Source organism: Electrophorus electricus, chromosome 7, assembly GCF_041902795.1.
Source record: "Electrophorus electricus isolate QZ-2024a chromosome 7, ASM4190279v1, whole genome shotgun sequence".
NCBI lineage: Eukaryota > Metazoa > Chordata > Actinopteri > Gymnotiformes > Gymnotidae > Electrophorus > Electrophorus electricus.
In genome coordinates this window covers 11953412-11973683 of record NC_137503.1, presented here as the reverse complement: position 1 = coordinate 11973683, position 20272 = coordinate 11953412, and the positions used below count along the sequence as shown (strand labels likewise).

The 20272-nt window shown below is 37.1% G+C and overlaps 1 protein-coding gene and 1 long non-coding RNA gene across 10 annotated transcripts in view; one reads left to right on the top strand and one right to left on the bottom strand.

The window, feature by feature from the left end:
- cfap20dc (CFAP20 domain containing) overlaps positions 1–20272 on the top strand; it is a 58519-nt gene that overhangs the window by 12946 nt on the left and 25301 nt on the right. For 7 of the 9 annotated variants that reach the window (XM_027010969.3, XM_027010966.3, XM_081717078.1 and 4 more), the window contains exons 2-3: positions 19722–19770; positions 19865–19954. In XM_027010969.3, coding sequence (XP_026866770.3) covers positions 19722–19770; positions 19865–19954 — 139 coding nt within the window. Of the gene's footprint in view, positions 1–16664; positions 16780–19235; positions 19324–19721; positions 19771–19864; positions 19955–20272 lie in introns of those variants that run through there. The other 2 variants (XM_081717079.1, XM_081717080.1) reach the window with 2 other exon arrangements.
- Positions 6122–19877, bottom strand: LOC145658685 (uncharacterized). Its single transcript, XR_014124404.1, has 4 exons — positions 19786–19877; positions 19069–19296; positions 7092–7220; positions 6122–6246 (listed from the first exon to the last, which is right to left on the bottom strand). It is a non-coding gene; the product is annotated as an uncharacterized LOC145658685 (long non-coding RNA).

Sequence of the window (20272 nt, the reverse complement as noted above, 5' to 3'; positions counted from 1 at the left end):
TATTAAGGGCAAATCCAGAAACAGGGTTGATAGAATGGTCCAGGGTCGAAACACAGAGACGGGCAGATTCACAAGAAATAACAGAGATGATGATGAAAATAAAACAGGGTAAACAAAGAAACAGAACAAGATGAGGAACACGAAACAATAATCAATATAACAGGACAAGACATCAAACAACAATGACTGGCAGAACACTGAGGCAAACACGGGGGTTAAATACATAAGTTAATGAGAACTAACTGTGACACAGGGGAAACTAAAGAGGGACAGAGAACTCAACAAAATCAAGGAAGTAAATCAAAACCATGATGATACCAATAAACAGGATTTTAATGGAAAGAAGTGGTGGTGAACCATAGTTTAAAGGCCCAGATTACACCAACAGCAGATGTTGTTAATTATAATCACATTACCAGACACCGCCCTCTAAGACTCAGAAATCAGGAGTGTCTCTCTTCATGTAACTCCTGATCAACATTTTAATGATGTGTCTTTAGATTTCATCTAAAATGATTTACTAATAATAGCACAGCCCATATAATTTTAGCACAGGCATCTTTTTTTATTGTTATTTATTTACACTAACTGTGAACTAACTGTGTAATGATTCTGTGTTCTTCTTAAGGGGAAAACGATGCTATTATATGGAGTTTGGATACAGCGCTACTGCGGAAACTTTATCAGCACTTTGTAATTTAATTGCTTGTCAGTCTCATCCCCTTCACACAAATAGCAAAGAGTGGAAGTGTGAAATCTGCAACAGGCCTCCTCGGATGCACATGAAAGGTGTCACCACTGTATCATCAAGCACTTTAGCGTTTAGGGAAAGAGTGTCTCACTCTGCCACAAATCTATGCAGACTGGTAGAGTATATAATGTAACAATAGGAAAGAAAGACACTGCTATTTTTTCCTCCAGCGTAGTCATTTGTAGCTTCTGTAACCCTGGTTAAGGACAGCACTAAACCCAGCTCAAACTTATACATGGATCCCAACCGTAGGGTGCATTTCTGTACTGTGAAGCAATACCTTTGCCAGGTGCATCCTCAGGGGGTGGATAAACAGACCTGATTAGTGAATTACAGCCTGCTGTCTAAAAATAGCCTTAATCAAGCTTGAGTCCAAGTCATTCACTTTGTTTTTTATCCACAACTGAATTTATCTTCCTGTGCAAGGAGTGAATTGTGATGAACATTTTTCAGCTCTGGAAGAGAGGGTTAATCATAACTAACACACCACGTAGGTTGACTCCAATAATCAAATAATCAAATGTTCCCAAGGTAAAATAATTGCTTCTTTAATTACATGTATTCCAAAAGAAAAATTAAAATGCTTTGTTTGCTAGAGAACTCCTATGCAGAAGAACTGTCCTTTGACAAGACAATCAGCTGTAACAGCCTGAGTGCCGCAAGGGAAGGTGTAACATGTACAGACTCCCTCGATGGAGACAGACATTTATTAACATACAGAAAAGACAATGGCACTCACATATAACGTAAACGGTGACCATGAATACAAATATGACTAGCATGAACAAAGGCAACGTGAACAATAACCAACACCGATGCACACGCCAAAAATACAGTTTAAATACAGACATAACGAGACTAAACTAGGTGCAGGTGTCTGCTAAACACAGATGTGGTTACAAACGAGACAGTGAATTTCCACTGCACATGGCAGGCCATACCATGTGACCAGTGGAAAGGGGAGTGTTCCGTGACATCAGCAGACAAGTCTCAACAAAATGCACAGGTTCTTTAGTAATTGTAACTTTGAAACAGTGGAGGAGATTGATATCATCCATCCAACAATAAATCTGGTTGTTATTGGCCAAGTGTAAATGAATTGAACAATATACTATAAGACAGCAGAAGCAATTATACACCATGAACATCAAATTCCCTGGAGCCACATTAGATTGAATTCAAGCTCAGAATCAAAGACTATAAACAATTACTTCTCAGCTGCAGACTCAACATATAGCACTCAGACCACACTGTACTTACTGCAATAGGCAGCCTTCGATACAATGGGTGTAATGTGTCAATACTTACTAAGCAATAGTTCATGAGAGCTGCAAAAATCATTAAGGAGCAAGTTATCCATAATGGAGCCTCATGAGGAGCATCAAACCTGCTGAAATGTTGCAGCAGTGAGCTAGGCAGCTGGCTGGAACAGTTGGACATGGGCTGGGGGAATTCAAACTGGCACTATGGAGATCAAAACTCATAAGTGAGGTCAAAAACACCTCCAGGACATCCACTAGGCCCAACTCCCAATAGTTCATCAAAAATAGCTGGAAAGTGTCTACTCTGAGAGGCAAAAATCTGGGTTTAAGGGTGCACTGGGAGCAAAACCTCAAAAGGCAGCCAACCGATCAGAAGAGCCCAGCTGGGGGGACAAAAACTCACACTTAATTAGAATGGCTCTCCTACTGTGGAGGCAGAAAATATTAATGGGTGTTGACAGATGTAATTGACCCATTTGAATGCCACTCTTGAGAGTTTACTTTCCTCTGCCACAAGATTGAATTGGTGGGATGTTTTGCAGCCCAAAGCAATGGCTGGTTACACCCAATTAGGGTGGGGCCTTTGAGAGGGGTGCAGGAGTACGGTCAATCAGGCACAAACCTCTTACTGCCAGTAAATATGTACTTTTCTTTAATAAATGTCTGTGGATGGTGTGACAAGATTCCTCAGCTAATGGGAAATGCTGCTAATCATTTAAGTTAGGATGTGAACAAGAAGTCCCTTCAATTCACTTAAAGCTGAGTTACAATGAAACGATAATGAGAAACTAATACAAATTTAATTAAAATATTTGCTTTTAAGATTGTGTTGTAATTCTCTGGTTCATGCATTTTTTTTCATATGTAGCTTTTATTGACTTGTTGCTCGATATCACACTATTCACATAATCAAATGGCCTGTAAGATCCCTTGATCCCCTAGCAACATTGTCACTTTGGAAACTACAACCTTTTTGCTGATTGGCTCTTAGGGTTAGGCTTCCCCAAGGTACACAGATAGACAGTAGCTTTCAGAGTTAGATTTGCATATGTCGGCTCTCCCCAGTGGGACCTACAAACAGGCCTTCCCCTGGTACCCCTCCCCCTGGTTCCCATTATTTCAACAATGCAGTCACCTGCAGTGAAACTCTGGTGTTAACTTTTGCACTGTTCTTTTTTCTTCTGTGGAGAGTGCTTCACAGCCTGGCCCAGTGGGGTTTAGAGATTTTAGCTGCCAAGCTATTATTAAACTTGTTTGCTCCATTCTTGTATTTTTCCCTTAATCTTTTCCCAGCAATGTTGATGTTCAGTTCCCAGTGGTCTCAGCTATCCATGAACCAGAGTAATCAATGATGTATCTAAATGCAGATGGTGATTGCAGGGTGTGTAGGGCATTTTTTGCTTGGGTAATAGAGGCTTGGGCTGATGTCCTCTGGCAGTAAAGGGATCCTTACTGACTTTCATTCTCTATGTTTGTTATGCAAAGATGGAGTGATCATGGCTGGGAGAAATCGTGTCAGACAGAAGTACATACAATCTGTCCTTCCATTTGGTTTAACTACACTGTGTATATTTCTCCTCTGATGAGTCAGAAACTGTTGTTCAAAAGTGAACAACTACTGTGATGTGTAAAATGATGAGTCTGATTGCAGAAATTTTGCTTTTAAGCTTCTATTGTTTCACAGTGGTCCACAGATAGAAGAGTATACATCAGCATATATTACAATCACTGTTACTTAGCCATTGGTCCTGCTCGTTTGAATTTCCTGACTTCATCTGAATATATTTGAATAATTCTCTCCATGTATGCATCTGATTTACAATTGTCAGAAGGGTGTGGAAAACATTAATGAACAAAGTTGTGTAAAAAAAAAGTGGTTGCTTCAGGTTAATTATAGTCTGTCAGTCACTCTACCTTGGATTAGTAATGTTTGCAATATTCTCTTCATAGAATTGTTTTTACATTCATAATCAAAAGGGATATAAAACTGGTAAAATGGGTCAGTTGCACTGGGCAAAGACTTTATAGAATGAGTTTATAATATAAGAAGACTTTATTGTCATTGTAATTGTACAACAAAATTTTGCAAAGGTTCTGCTGGTACATCAATTTAATGATAATTTTCTGAAGTATTCCTTTAGCAGTATTATATAATAACAAAAGAATCATTTTTGAAGTGTGCCTTTAGCAGTATTATGTAATAACAAAATGATTTTTTCCAAAGTATGCCTTTAGCGGTATTATATAATGAAGCTTCATTCTGACAAAGGTGGAAATATGTACAAAATTAATTGGTAAGTCCAAAGATAGTAACTTCCATTGGCACTCTGTCTTCAACAATATAAAGATGCTCTTGTGCCAGCAGAACCTGCTCCATGTCTTCAGTACCTATAATTCTGCATGTTACGGTAATCAAACATGGACTCCAAGTACCTCAACATGTCTTAATCCATCATCCATCATGCAAAGCTAATTTACCTGAGCATATGGAACTTATTGACAACCTCCTATCTGTCATTCTCAAGCACACCTTATAGACCACTAAATGTAAATTATGTATAAACAAGTAAGCACTTGTGTACAAATGTAGATGTTACTCATGCATAACACTCTTTGGGTCCTTCGACAGTATGATTTTGGGTCCTTTGATAGCATGATCACAGAGAAGGAAGAGATTCAGGAAGAAATTAGGAAAATGAATTGAGTAAGATGTGAAGTCATAAAATGTTTTTTTACAAACATCACAAAACAGCAGTACAGAAATTCAGAATATACAGAAAGGTTCAGTTCCCTAATGAGCAAGCCAAATGCAACAGTGGACAGGATAAACTACCTAAGAGGCCATAATCAAATAATCATGAGAGCAGCCAAGACTCAAAAGGGAACCTATCCTTCTCTGGATGGCAGTGGAGGGTACAGTGGAATTATGATAGGTATAATTTATAAAATTAGGATTAAAATAGAGGTAGTCAGATTACACAGAGGCAACATCTGATAGATAAGTCAAAGATCAGATTTAAAAGTATATCAGAGACCTGAGAGATTGACTGTGTTAGATAAACATGTGTAAGGAGTTGATTAGAAGGTAAATAATTTGTCCTTTTTTATTATCATTATCCTTGACACAGACCATCACTAAGGTGATGCCATTATAATCATCTTCCAATGCACTAGAAACACCTGTGTTTACATTCACCTGGCTCCTTTATTAGGAACACTTATTTTTAAAATGCAAGTGAACAATTACAATCTGTACAAACTATATTATTATTGTTGTTGTTGTTAACAATTTGTTTCTCATTATTTGTACAGTGATGATTTCCACTGTTTTTGATCTGTGAAATAACTGACACTTATTTCACAGACAACTCAGTTCAACAGACACAGGAACACAGGACTCAGGATGTGGTCAAACAACCTCTGACCCAATGAGCATTCCAGTAGGACACTACACCTCTCAGTGTGCAAAATAAAAAAGGCCCTTTATCAGTCTGCACTCAATAAAGCACCTTCACATGAAATCGTCACATGATAGATTGTGATGGATAATAATGTACGCTGATTAGCTAATATCACAATGCCAGGACCAAAGACACGGAGGGAGTATCTTTATATACAAAAGCACTGGAGATAGCATATCCGTACCACTTTCAGAATAGAACAGAATAGACTGTGTTAGAAAACACTCTGAAACCCTTCTAATACATGGCAGTGTATTGTTCTCCTGTTCATTTCATAGTGAAAGGTATGTAGATTTATATGAGTCTCTATTGTGAAGTGACAGTTTACATGTTCCTTCTCAACTGCCCATTTTTATAATTGTGCTGTGCTTTGGCAAAGTGAGTTCAAGCATGGACATTGTTGCATTTGTAAATTATAATAAAGAGAATCATAGGGTGTTAGGTCTAACAGTTGATCTCTTCTGCCGCCATGCAAAATTAGCAAGAAGAATGTTCATCTGAGTTCATTTTGGAAGGGTGTGTTTCAGGCGTAACTATTCAAATGTCATTTAAATTAGCTTAGCAACATAAAACATTTCAAAACAATAATGCAATTATAGCAATGTGACACTGATAGAAGTCACAACCACACAAGATTTGATGCAAGTGCTTCATGTGCTTTATTCTTGGAAGCAAGGGGTGTGGTCATGGCAAAGAGGGGTGTAGTCATGGCAATGAGGGGTGTGGTCATGGCAGTGATGGGTGTGGTCATTGCAGTCATCACTGGCAAACACTAGTATGTAAAAAGAAATAATATCAACCCACTATATACTATCTACTGTTTAAATATTGTGCTATAAAGCTGTTATATTGTCACTTATTTAAACAATCAATAGCATGGCATTTAGAGACAAGCTATATTCATCACTTACAAGGCCTCAACACAAATGTGAATTCCAAATATGCAAGAATGCCAAATATTCACAATAATACAATACAAAATAGATATTTGCACTCAACTGAAAAAATGTAGATAATATAACTAGATGTGTCAAGCAAGTCATGCTATGTGGAACACAAGAATTATGCAGTACCTCTGAATGAAAGCGCAAGGTTAGCACACAGTTACCTTGTGGCAGCTGCCTTGCCACAAATAAGTGGTATGGTATTATCTGCACTGAACAGTGACAGCCTGTGAGCTGGATGATGAACAGTCTTTATGCATTCTCTATGCACTCTATATTGAAGAATCATTAAAGAATGTAGTCCAAAGAAACCTGGTTTGTTTTGAAATGTAATGTTTCAAGCTTGTTTTGCTGGCCACTGCAGTGGATCAAGCAATGGCCTCGATAAGAAAGATCTATACAAGCTTTGCTACCACTGAAGACTGAGGAGCTGTAACATTACTACTTTCTGAATAGACGCAGGTTTTCCTGTAGTAGGTTTTCTCTGTGGCTTGTCCGCACCTTTGAGATAAATAGCAGAGCACATGTCCAGTGAAGTTTTAGGGTCATGCTGAAGTTTCTCTGTGATATTCACCTTTGGTCTCCGCCATGAGCTTGCAGGGGCAACATGAGTGGAACTCATTAAGATGAGAGCCAGAGGTTGTCTCACAGCAGGCTGACGGGCAGAGCTCACCTGTTGTGTACAGTAATGTGAAGGCATACAGTAATCCAGGAGCATGAAGGAAAAGGTCAGCCTGCAATCGGAAGTCAGAGCGTCTCCTCCATAAAGCCTGAAGCTCCTGACAGAGGGATTAGTCATCTTCTAGGGGGGAGATATTGAGAGAGAGAGAGAGAGAGAGAGAGAGAGAGAGAGAGAGAGAGAGAGAGATGTAGAGGGGTTATAGGAGAGAAGGGAGGGAAGAGGGAAGAGAAGAATTTCAAAAGAAAATGGAGAAGGAAGAGGGGAATGTAGAGAGAAAACGAGCCTGCGGCATAAAATTCTCATCTCACACACTTCACTGACCATAGCCTGTTGCATTATGAGACCCATTTGCTTTGAGTGATTGGTGTGTTAAGGGACAAAATACAGTAAATATGCTACCCTAAAGATTTAGGCATGTGAGGGAGCTCTGCTACTTCTGATAAAACCTGATACAGGCTCTGGTATTTAATATATGTCTAAAAGAACAAATTCCATAAACCTGCCCTCTACAATTATATGCATTCATACATTCTATGAATAAACTATTGTGAGAAACTGATTTCTTTGGAACCCTTAAAATGTGTTCAGATTGTCACGGAAATCATTATAATAAACAAAGATAACATTTTACATTTTACAATTATTATTGAATGTATAAACTGTAAATTTGATTTTTTAAAAGTATATGAAAACTGAAAAATTCAAACGATTTCAGAGGACCTTGTTAAAAGTGTAAAAGTTAAAGTTGCAAATGGATGGTACTGAAGTTACATTAAGAAATGGCATTTACTCAGACAGATCACAAATGTATGAAATTCAGTGCCATAGCCTCTATTTCTGGTATGTGTTTTACAGCGCAAGGAAACCTTTACAGTGCAAGGACATCAATGTAAGGACAAACTATTGAATCCTCCCAAAAGTGACAAAGCACCCTGGGGTGACAGCAACAGATCTGCAGGCATGCTTTGCACTTTATAAGGCACTTAATGTCTATATCTATGAGTCTACCATAAGAACAACAATGAATGAGAGCATTCTTCAGAGGTTACCATTGAGGAAACTACTTCTCTCCAAAATAAAACAATGTTGTCTGTCTCATGTTTGCTAAAGGCTGAAAAAACTTTTATGTGGACAGTTGAAGCAAAATTTGAAGCCTATAATATTATATTTGGTAGAAACAAAACACTGCATGCCAACAACAAAAACCTCATTCCAAACATGAAGCTTGGTGTATATAAATGCAGGGCTGCTTTGTTGCCTTAGGTCATAGACATCTTGCAATCACAATGAATTGTATGTTGTAGAATTCATTCTAGACTGAAGTTATTCTGTACATATACATATACATCACAGTGTCAAAACATACTTCTGTTATCTAAAATGTAAAAGAGGTTGGGTTATACAGTATTGATCCGTCCCCCCCCCCACCACCACACACACACACACATTCCTACAAAAAGGAAACTTCAATCCAGCCATCCCCAAGCTCAGCAACATTAACCATGGTGCTGAACCCACAATACAGATGCCACGGGTTCAGAACCACTGTTGTGCACAGCCGGCCCGACACATGCTGGAAGGCAGACCATCCTCCCTCCCTCCCCCCTCCCCCCACTGATGAGGGCCATTAGCCCTAAATCAGGAGCCATAAGCTCAGTTGGGGCACGACACAACTGACCTTTCTCTCTATGTTGCAGAGAAACAGGTGCTGAACTGGTCACTGAACCTAAGTGACACTTGCCAAACTTGCCAGCTACCCCTTTCCCTCAGCAGACCCATGGTTGACCAAGGCCATTACCAGGAATGACACCTTTGCCCACTGTGCCTTTTTCCCTATTTTTTTTTCTTTCCATTTTTTCCTTTTACTGCCATGTTTCCTGTCACTGCTGGGTCTTAAGTTAATGCTTTAATAAAACAATGAATGTTCCCATAAATCCCTGGGCACAGTGTGTTCTTTGCCCTATCACAACTATATGTAAACCACCTTTGCTGTGGTTTAAAATGGTCAAGTCACAGTCCTGACCACAATCCAGAAGAAATCCAGCTGTCATGTGATGTAGGCTACTCAAGACTAGCAGTTACATGACTAGCTTTATGACTAACAGCTACAGAATTAATTGGTCAAGGATGTTAGCAATAAAGGATATTAACAATAAAGTTCCAGTAGTTAATATGTGTTTTCACATACTTTGGCCACCAATGATCTTGACTGTTTAATTAACTTATCATTCATATATGACAATGTAAAGTGTTGTGTGTAGTTTGTTAAATAAGGCAAACAATATTGCAATAACATCATAAAACTATCACTTTTATTACAACTTAAATAAAGATTACATCAATAAATTACTTAAAATTCTCACAGTTATAAACTAAAGATAAATGTGGGTTAAAGCTACATGTAATATCACGTCAGGAAAAAAAATGTTTTCGGATTTCCATATGTGTAACAAATGTTGGTGAAATTCCCATGGTTTAATGACAAATATAAAATTATGATATTTAACTATCCTTATAAAGATAATTGTAAGGATGCAAATGTAAGGATAATTTATGTCCAGAGTGAGTGAGGTTTTTCCAGGTGGTAGTATTCCTACAGTGTGTTCCAGCTTAAAGGTCAGTTTAATTCTCCTTGAGAAAACTCTGATTAATGTTTCCATTTTTGTATTGGTTTGCTCCTGACCTTTTCATATTCCAAAATGAAAAACAAATGAAACAATCTGGAACTTGAGCAATTATTAATACATGACCATATCTTGGCCACATTTCATTGTATTCTTACTGTCCATAGCCAATATTTATAAATGTGAAGCAAACTTGCTTATGATAATACGCAGTATAGGTAAACCACAATACAAAAATGAAGACAGGTCACCTGTATTGATGTTTGCCATTTAATTGCACTCTCGTTTAACTATATGTGGGGTAATCATTAAAAATCACTGAGGGTTTAGGTTGAGCCACATTTGTTCAGTTTTGCAGGACTATCTGATTTCCAGGCCTAAAATGAGTATGTACTTTGCTATTCAGTCCAAAGGTGTGTTTACTTCAATTTGTGAAACCATGACACTTTAAGAACTGTGACCTATAGAAGTAATTGGTACCGTATTCGTTTTCTAAATAAAAGCATATTTCACCTGTAAAATATGTTTGAAAGGTAAATGTGTCATGTGTTATGAGCTATTCAATGGCACTGTGAAGTTTTTAAGGAAAAGGCAGTTTTAAATGCTTGAATTCATGGTTTGTCACTTTGCCCTGAAAGTAATATTTTTCTGCACTGAGCTATTGGAAGAAGGCATGCTTTTGCTTAAATACATTGTGCAGAGGATCATCACAGTTATCTCAGAGAAAGAAAACATTTCTCTGTGGACATTGCTTGTTTCAAGTGCTGTGTCACATCAATTTTGTCTAAAACTGTAAGACAGTTCTGAATTTTTTATCTTAGTTTTCACACAATGCAAAAGCTGCCTGCTCCAGGCCAGGGGAAATCAAGATCAAATGTGGAGAAGTCTTTTGGCACTCAGAGAAGAAATCAGACTTTTAGACAGTTTCTTTAAGCTCTTTGATAGATACATGCCTTAGTGTTTGCACCAAATTCCTTTTTGCATATGAAATAAAGCTCTATGAAGATATATGCTTTGGGAATGTTCAAACATTTACCAACACATCATCAGCCTTTTGAAGATAGGACATAATGCCAAAGAGTGAAACAACCTAGTATTTGGAGTGTATTATAAATCTTACCTTGTATAACACATTTACGTCTCAATAATCATTATGTGCTCTAGAAATATTTGACGTAATTACCGTTTTTATTTGATTCTATGTTTACACAAGCCTTCCAGAGATGAATTAATGTTTATCACTAATGTCTCATAGGTAAAGACGGATGCTCCTGGAGGACATTAATCCTAGCATTACACATGAATTGAACGAAAAAATGTTCCTTTATAAGGTTTGACAATCTTTTGTAAGAAAGGATATTACCTATTATCTATTATCTGTTTCAAGATTAAGCTGCCAAATAAATGAACTAAAACTGAAACATCTGAAACTGCACCTTTGATTAAGGCCTAAGATTATGGATTTTGGTAAAAGTGTGAATGTAGGTACTAAAGACTCAAAGCTGTTACTATTATTAGTACGAAGATGGTGTAAACGAAATATGCATGTTCAGGGTGTTTAGAGACTCAGAGATTATTGCTTATTGCTAAAGGCATGCATTTATTAAATTTTGATTGGATGATGTCTCACCTTGACTTTGCATATATGATATAATTTAGGGAAAACATGTATGAGTTGCACAGAGAAAATATTTGAGCATTTTTAACTTACTGCTACTTATAGAGTTTTAGGTATATATAGAAGTAAGACGCAGCCTTTTCCACAACAAATTTTATATTTGTAAAACTTCTAAAATGTAGGAGATTGGTGTTGTACCTGAATTTATCTCTTGGCTACCCTATAAAAACAAGTTCTAAAAAGAAAACCAACACTGTTACAGATTTAATAACCTTTTAGGTACTAGTTGGGCTACCTAATAAAATGGCGTCTAAGTGTATTACCCATATTTAGCTGTAATATTTAAATTTCTGTGTTTTGGAAGTGAGTGTTTCATCATCTGGTGCTATCCTGAGGCCATTCCCTTAATACCATATTCCAGTGTGCTAGTAATTGTTGATACACATTAGAAATGTTCACAAACCTCTCTGTATCATCTTTGAGGTTGTGTAAATCTCCTGAACCCCCCAATACATGCACAGTATTCTGCAATGCTGTCGCAAAAGGGATGAGTCAGATATAGATATGTGATTGACATGTCACTGCTGCCTTTGGTGGATGTGCTATTGGCCTATAGTTGGCTCTGGTTGGACTGGCCCACAAGATGATATGTGTTGTGCAACCTCTTGAAGCTATTTCAGTAGAACAGCCAATGACATTTAAACATGAAGATTTAACCCCTCTTGTAAATTAAACGCCTGCCCACTCATACCCCTATTAATTTGCTACAGAATAGAAATGTCTCTTCACTCTGGTCTATTGTCATCCTTTCTGTCATAGCTTTCATCTCTGCTCTCATCAGAATGACAAACCCAGTGAAATCAATGAATTAAAGAATGACACAAAATGATGAAGCGCAATATATTGTTCTTTTATCTGTATTATCTTTAGACAGATCTGGGTCATTTTTGTGAAAGAGGGACAATCTATTGCCCTTAATCTTTGAGGAGACAGACACGATTTGATGTGGAGGAACGTCTCATTAATACCAGTTATCACCATTTGAGTCTTAAGTACTGAATTGCTTTTATCACAGCTTTGAATTGAACTACTGTCAAGTCTTCAAAAGTGCCACCCCACACTGTAGTGGGCCTCTCAAGTTCAGAGCTATTTTTAAAATCGTTTGGCGCAATACATGATATTGGGCAATGCTTCAAAATAACACGGGAAAAAGGACAGCAGAGTTATATTAACATATGGAACACACACATATATAATGTCACTGATTCTGTGTATATATACACATTATAAATCATTCCCTGAAGCTCACTATGTGTTGTGTTTTAGCTGTCTTGTGACTTTTCCATTAGGCAACACTTTATGCCCCTGTCTTGCTTTATACATTGTAATATCAGGTGCAAAAAATTATTTACAGTTTTACACATCTTAATCCTAGCACTATATATTTTACTGGATACTCCACACTTATACAGTGCAACTGAGAAACAAAAATTAAAGGATGAGCATAATCACAGCTATAAATTTGCATCTTCAAAGATGTAATTTTAGATTCACTTTGAAGTCAGAAGCTGAGCAGCATGCAAAGTTTTCTGACTAGGTGTGTGGGAAAATAGTCATCATGAACTGATGTCTGTAACAAGCTTTGAAAGATTTCATGGAGGGTGAGGGAGCAATTCACACTCTTGTCAGGCTGGGAAATGATTAATTTCTCCAAGGGACATGTCTCCCTTCCGGATTACTCTTCTATCTGTTAAAAAGGGGGGAAAATGTTGTCTGCTTTTCTGTCACTGAATAATTTGCACTTTATTCGCGGTTGGTTCATATGCAATGTGGTGTTGAGAAAAACAGCTTTTGCTCAGCTTGTCTTCATCAGGGGACAAACATGCTGGAATAATTTAACAATTTGGACAGCATCTTTATTTACTATTGCTTTCATTACAAAATCAATGTGTTTAATAGCATGTAAAGGGGAAGTTGTAAGTTTCCTTGATGCCTTATAAAGGCGGTCCTGAGGAGGCAGCAGCACCCTTCTACTGCAATATGACCAGTGTCAGAGATTCAGGATGCATGTTCTCCCAGACCTTTTCCATTCTAGCATATATCAGATACCTGAGGCCTGCAGAATGATGATTACTTGGCTAGAATAGAAAGACATCTGGAATAGTAAGTTGGAAAGCTGTAAAAAGATTGCTAGAAAGCTATAGGAACTGCATCTGTTAATCTCTCAGAGGACTCTATTTAATGTTCACATCTCACATTAGTCTACTCTGGTGCAGGAGAAGTAGGTTATGGGATGAAGTTTTGGTGGTTGTCCTGTATGCTGTGATAAGAAGCCTCCACTTCCATGTCTGAGGCATCCTCCTCCAGCGCAAATGGCAAATTTGGGTTTGGCTGTTGAAGAGTGCAGAGGTGAATGTGTCTTTAAGGGCTTGAAGTGCTTGCATGGCAGAGCTGAGCCAGGTAAAGTACTTGCAATGTTAGGGGTTTAGCTATTGAACTGAAAGATTGAATAAAGAAGTTTTCAAAGCCTAAGAAAACTTTGCAACAACTTTTTCTCTGAACCCCTCTTTGCTAATATGGTAACCTAGAAATAACACGAAAGTGGTGTGGAATTCACATTTTTATAGTTAACAAAAGAGTTTCTTCTTGAAGAGGATGGTCAGCACCTGCTGCACATGCTGAATGTGTTCATCCAGTGAAGCCAAATAGATTAAAATGTTGTCGACACAGATGATGATGAATCTACCCAGATAGTCATGAACGACATCGCTATTGAAAGCCTGGAAGATGGAAGGGGTATTTGCGAGGCTGTCTGGCATAACCAGGTATTAAAAGTGTGGGAAGTGCAATATAGGGGCCATTGAATGATGTCTGACTTTTTCCATGAAATCAAGGGGTTTTGTGTGCCAACTGAATGTGATGGGATAAGAGGATCAGTGAATTTATAGGAAGGGAAGAGAATGTAGATGGGTGATCCAGAGCATGCACAGAGATGGAAGGGGTAGATGTTGCTGCATCCCTTTCACTTTCCCCCGCAAAGAGATGGCCTCTTTGGGCATGTCAAGACTTGCTCTGCCTGCTAAGATAGACTTTGTGTTCTGTGACCTCTCAATGGAACCACAGGTGAATCATTAGTCCAAATCAAAAGCTCATTATTTAAATGAACCAAGCAAAAAAACAAGAACAAGTAGCAAAACAATAGAACAAACTACTAAAGCAAAGGTCCTGAACAATGTACCCACTAAAAAGATGAATACTGGGTTTAGAGAGAAGGCGAGGATGGTGTAGTGAAAGCACTGACAATAGGCTAACATGAAGCACTGAATCTCTGGACAGGAGTGGTTTATATATGTGTGGGGAAAGTAGTTACAGGTGTAGCATGTTAGTACTCAAGAGAAGGTGAATGGTGTCTGTGTGGTTGGAAGTTTTGCGCATAATGTACGCAAAGGTAGGCTGTGACTGGTGGCAGTTGCAGTACATGAAGGCTCTTGGGAATTGGAGTGTTGCCTAGATGCGGACTTATCCCTATGTTGGTGTGGTGTGACAGTTCTCCATCTGTGTCTGGTATCTTTCAAGTTAATACTTTTTGAGTATTGCAATAAAAACTGTCATATTAAAAAAAAATTGCATACAGGCTGAGGATATTTTGGAACACAAATATATAAAAATGTACAAAGTTAATATGTGTTAATAAGTTAATATGACTAGATTTTATCTTAGGTTTATGGTGTTAGCTGGTATTATCTGCTTTTATGTTGTGACCTGCTATAGTATGTCAGAGAACCCTTATCTTTATGTCTTTAGATTCAAGGGAAATGCCTACAGATTCAAATATATTCAAAAAATAAGGTGGAACAAAATCCTAATCCATTAGGGGGCTCAGAACTATTACTGTGATTGTAAAATTCAATGTCGTTTCAAAGAAATTCGTTTGTGTTTCACTTATTGGTACAGCTTAACTTTGTGTCAGCTGCCTAACAAAGCAGATGTTAAAAGGTCTTACATCCTTGCCTTATGAAATCCCATGATATAACATGACAAATTATGAAAAACATCTTCATTTTCTTCCATTTTGTTCTGTGGAAAGGCTTTTGTTCTGTAGAGACTAAAGGATTTCAACACTTTTAAGACCTTTCATTATTTAAGCAAAAGTTTCAAGTTTATAACCTTTGAATGGAATATCTGCTCAACATATATAACATTTCTGTAACCCCTGTCTCTGTTTCAGTTTTTTAGTTAGCTAGTCAGTTTGATTTTAAATCAGAAACAAAGTCAGAAATAGAGAAAAAGCCATAGGAATACAATTAAATCTGGAATTCAAATGGTGGGTCACTTATTCAGGGTGTGTTTTTTAAGACGAAGGAAACTGCCAGTAAAAAATCAACATATAAATGCATACACAATATATTGTGTGCAGTATATTATCAAATGCAATTATATCACCACAGTGTGTGAAAAAATTAATGTACATGGAGTGTATTTCCACTGAAATAGAAGAAAAACTGTATGTCTATTTAAAGTCTCCATCAAATTGCATATTTGACCTTCAGTAGCAGCAAACGTAATTCACATTGCTTAGTAATAGACTTATTAAAAAGCTTCCAAAATCCAATTTGGAAAATAGTTTGCAGTTGCGGCATCATTAGTATTGAGATGCATAAAAAGACGCACCATCTGCTCGAAGTGCCTACCAAACCTTTGTCTTATGCAAATGCAGGACATGCTTTCCTCTTCAAATTATCTTAGATACAAACAGATAATATTTCATTTTTTGCACACTGCTCCTTGAATGCTAATTGGCCTAGGTTCCCTAAATGAGTGTTTAGCACCAGAATGAAATAGTCTAAATTCTACATTATGAGAAACAACCTCTTAGTCATTCATCTTAATATAAGACCACTGCAGGAAGAGAACTGATTTAAATAAATCATATAAATTAACAACTGCATTGTTATTGTTATTGAAAATGTATATGAACTACCCAATAATAAGACATTGGTAAATAAAGCAGATTTTAATAGGAAGATGTATTTGAGTTCAGATATTCTTTAATAATAATTCTTCTAAGAAACAACTAAAGCAAATAATAATAATAATAATAATAATAATAAGAAGAGAGGGAAAATTTGCTTAAATTATATTGCCATCTGCTAATTTCCATGGACATTATGAGCTTCTGCAGGAATGGGTCATATAGAGGTGATGTGGAGCATTCTTTTAAGCTGTCATCACCTGCTTATGGGGATTTGGGGATATTAGAGTCTGGGTTAAGTCAGCAGACCTTGATCACTTGGGCATGTGTATGTGGAGCCAGAACAAAACCAAACCTTGGCCAGACTGGGGATCCCTGAAGACTGGATTGAGAGCTTTGGTTTTAGCAGCCACCTACCATGACCTGAAGCGAAATTGTAATGTCAAGAAGTAAAGATTTACAGTGGTGAGACCTCTTTCTTTGTGTAATTGTTATACAATCATCATACGTCTATCACTCTTTCACATTGGACAAGATGTTCTGTTTTATTGCTAGTTGTTTTTATTTTATTGTATTTTATTTTATTGTTAGCTGAATTTATCATGCAACATTTCGTGATGGAAGCCATAAAACAACAGCTTGTAGTCGAATAATGCAGTTTGAGCTTAGAAAGCATATTAAAAATGCTTTCATTTCATCCTTGAAAATGACCTGAAATAAATGTATGTGGGTGTGAAGAATCTTTCTATGGCATGCACTGAGAGAAAAAGACTGTGGTACTAGTGAGCTCACTTCCCCCTCTTTACTGAATGTAGCAGTGGAGAGTCACTAGGTAAGCTATAATGAGTACCACAGGCATCTGACATCTGACTGTAGAAAAGGTGTTTGGACAGGCCAAATGTTTTGTACAAACTACAGTCTGTAATAGCAAGACTCAGGTTATCAAGAAAACTATTGAGGACAAATGATGGCAGATCACAAGGTGCCAAAATTTTCTGTTTAATACTATTACAGCTATTAAAGCTTTGCTGGGGGGGGGGGGGGGGGGGGGGGGGTCAGCCAATACATCACAACCTCAGTCACTCATACCTCTTTTATGTTTTATGTTAAGCTTAGTCCTGTGTCTCAAAACAAACTTTTTATTCCATATGATAGGAAAGTATTAGTAATTGTGTTCAAATGAACAAGGAAGAGTTTGAAACATTCTTGCCAATACTTAAGAAAATTCTAGATAATAAGGTTAACAGAAAACAAAACCTTACACAGATTCAGCACTGCCAAAGTCTTATCTTAAGCTTTAGTCTCTATCTCAAAAATGTACTTTTCCCTTTATTTTAGCATAAAAGAAATAGTTCTGTTCAATTTAATGATAAAAGGATTAAGAAGTTCTTACCAAGAGAAATGATTAATAATAAAGTTAGCCAGAAACCAAGCCACGGTCATGGTTCTACTTCCTTAGGACATTAATCAACAGATTAACATAGTTTATAACTAAACACACATCCAAAAACAAAAAAGAAGAAATTTTGGACTACAGCTTATCTTAATACCATATACATATTCCCTTCTGGGGCATGTAATGAATGAATATCCATGTCATAATCACTTACATTTCTTAGGATAAATAAGAAGGAAAGACAGGAAATGGGAAACATCCCAGAATAGGGTTTATTTGTAGCATTTGTAGCAAACTGGTTGCAGCATCAAAAGCAAAGTTGGTCTTTCAGGTTTTATCCCCTCATACTTGTCTTTTGGGTTTGGTCCCCTCATACTTCAGTCTTTCAGGTTTGGTCCCCTGATACTTCAGTCTTTCTAGTTAGTCTTATTAGCAATCTTTTTGATTAGTTCCCTCAAACATGTTTGAACACATCATGTGCCTCTTTGGAAAAAAAAACCTAATAAGAATTGTAACACAGAAATAAAATTTCTAGCATTTTCAATAACAGATGTGTGCTTAATTTTGGTCCTTTTATAGTCAGTGTTTTCAACCATCCTAAAATTGCCAGTGTTGAGTTGGTTGAAATACCGGTAAAATGTAACCTGACAGGATATGTTCAAACACCAATGTATCTTGGACATCAAAGTGTACTATTACACTTTGTGATATAAATAATTCAAAATAGCTCATTTTATTTTAAGATCTTTGTCTTTTGATGTATATTGTAGGAGTTTTTTAAAGAATAACTGTCTATACTCAAGAGTATGTCGGGTTCCGTGGGATCAGTATTAAAGAAAATATCCATTTGTAGAACAGATATTGAATCTTCCTTCACAGGAAATGTATTAATGTGCAGATTACCCTCTGCTATACAAAAGTAAAAATAAATAAATATAAAACATTTAAAAAACTGGCAGATGATACAGAATTAACATCAGAGGTGTTCTGGGAAAACATTTTTAGCACAATGAAAAATCCCCAATTAATTGATTGTCATAGAACACACTAGAAACTACTTTTGAGATATTGTGCTACAACACAATAGCAAGCAAGGGGAAACTGAGTTATGCTCTCTGGTGCTTTGACACAGAATGTTTGGGACTGACCAAAGTTTTATTCATTTTGGAAGGAGGTGACTTTTACACTCTTAGAGTTCATAGGGAAAACATCTAATTCATCTAATTCTTCTGCTGCTTATATATAGAAGACTTGATATGCTGCAGAATGGAAAAAATAAGATAACTGCTTACGACACAGGTAGCCTACACTTTATACGTAATACATAATGGCAGCTAGAGTAAGAGAGCATTACTTACGGTTTTTATTTATTTTTGTTTCTTTGTCCTTTTTATTATATTACGCTTTTGTAGGAAACTGTTTAAAATCCATGTTATACTGCAGCTTTTTAAGAGATACAAAAACAGAGTGCAAACTACACTAGCTACCTTGTAGCGTCCGTTGTCATAGAAACGCCGCTTATTGGTACTTTTTCCAGTTCCAAGCGTGGTCCTTGCTGCCTAGCTCGCTGGTCCCGAATTTTCAGTCTGTTTTGGTTGAAGTAATTCATCACGGTATTAAATGACATACAAATCATACAATGCATCGTTTATGCACTTATTTCGTGTTTTCTTGGGTCGGTAGGTTTGTGTGTTTAACCACTGAACCTTTTGTTGTGGCTAGGCCAGCTAGCTAATTAATAATAGCAAGCTGTCTAACAGAGACCTGTTACATTATCGTTATGCATACCTCGCTAGCGATACGTGATATTCAACCGACTAGTCCTTCGAACAAACCGATTTTAGGAATATCAGCAAGCTAGCTAATCGATTTCTTCGTGTTAAACTATGAAGCTAAAATAGCTTAAACGACCTTAAAAACCGGCTACTTACAACCTGACTCGTTAGCTAATGTTAATGTTTGCAAAGTTCAGTACAGAGTAACATTATATATTTTAAATATCTCACTTTAGGTTTCCGGCTTTCACAGACGTTGGAAACATGTTCAAGAATGAGTATCAGGTATGAATTGATTACCTGGACGCAGTTCCGAGAATATTGTATTTGGGAAAATTACTGTATGTGTATGTGTAATATTTGTTTTACGATGTTCCAGGGCGGTGCCTTCGTTGAGATCTTCAGCGCACAAGGAAAAGATCCCGTGGCTAAATGGAAGCTTAGTGGTGGCCAACCGTCAATACGTAGAGTATGTATTAGCCCATGTATGCTAGATTTTATTTTACTTTGACAGTTTCATGTCAGTATTTCATTCTCTACATATTAGATTTATTCACGCCTAAGCGCACACACACACACACACACACACACACTGCTATGGATAGATTGCCTGTAACATCAGGAGATCCATGACATACGAAGTCATGCTAAAAGTGACAGCTGCATAAGGAATGAGCCAGTCTATCTTACAAAGGCCATGACATGAAATATATATTTAAGATGTTTCGTGTATTGATGTGATGCTTTTGCTGTTATTACTGTTACTGTTGTTTTAACATTTAAAAAC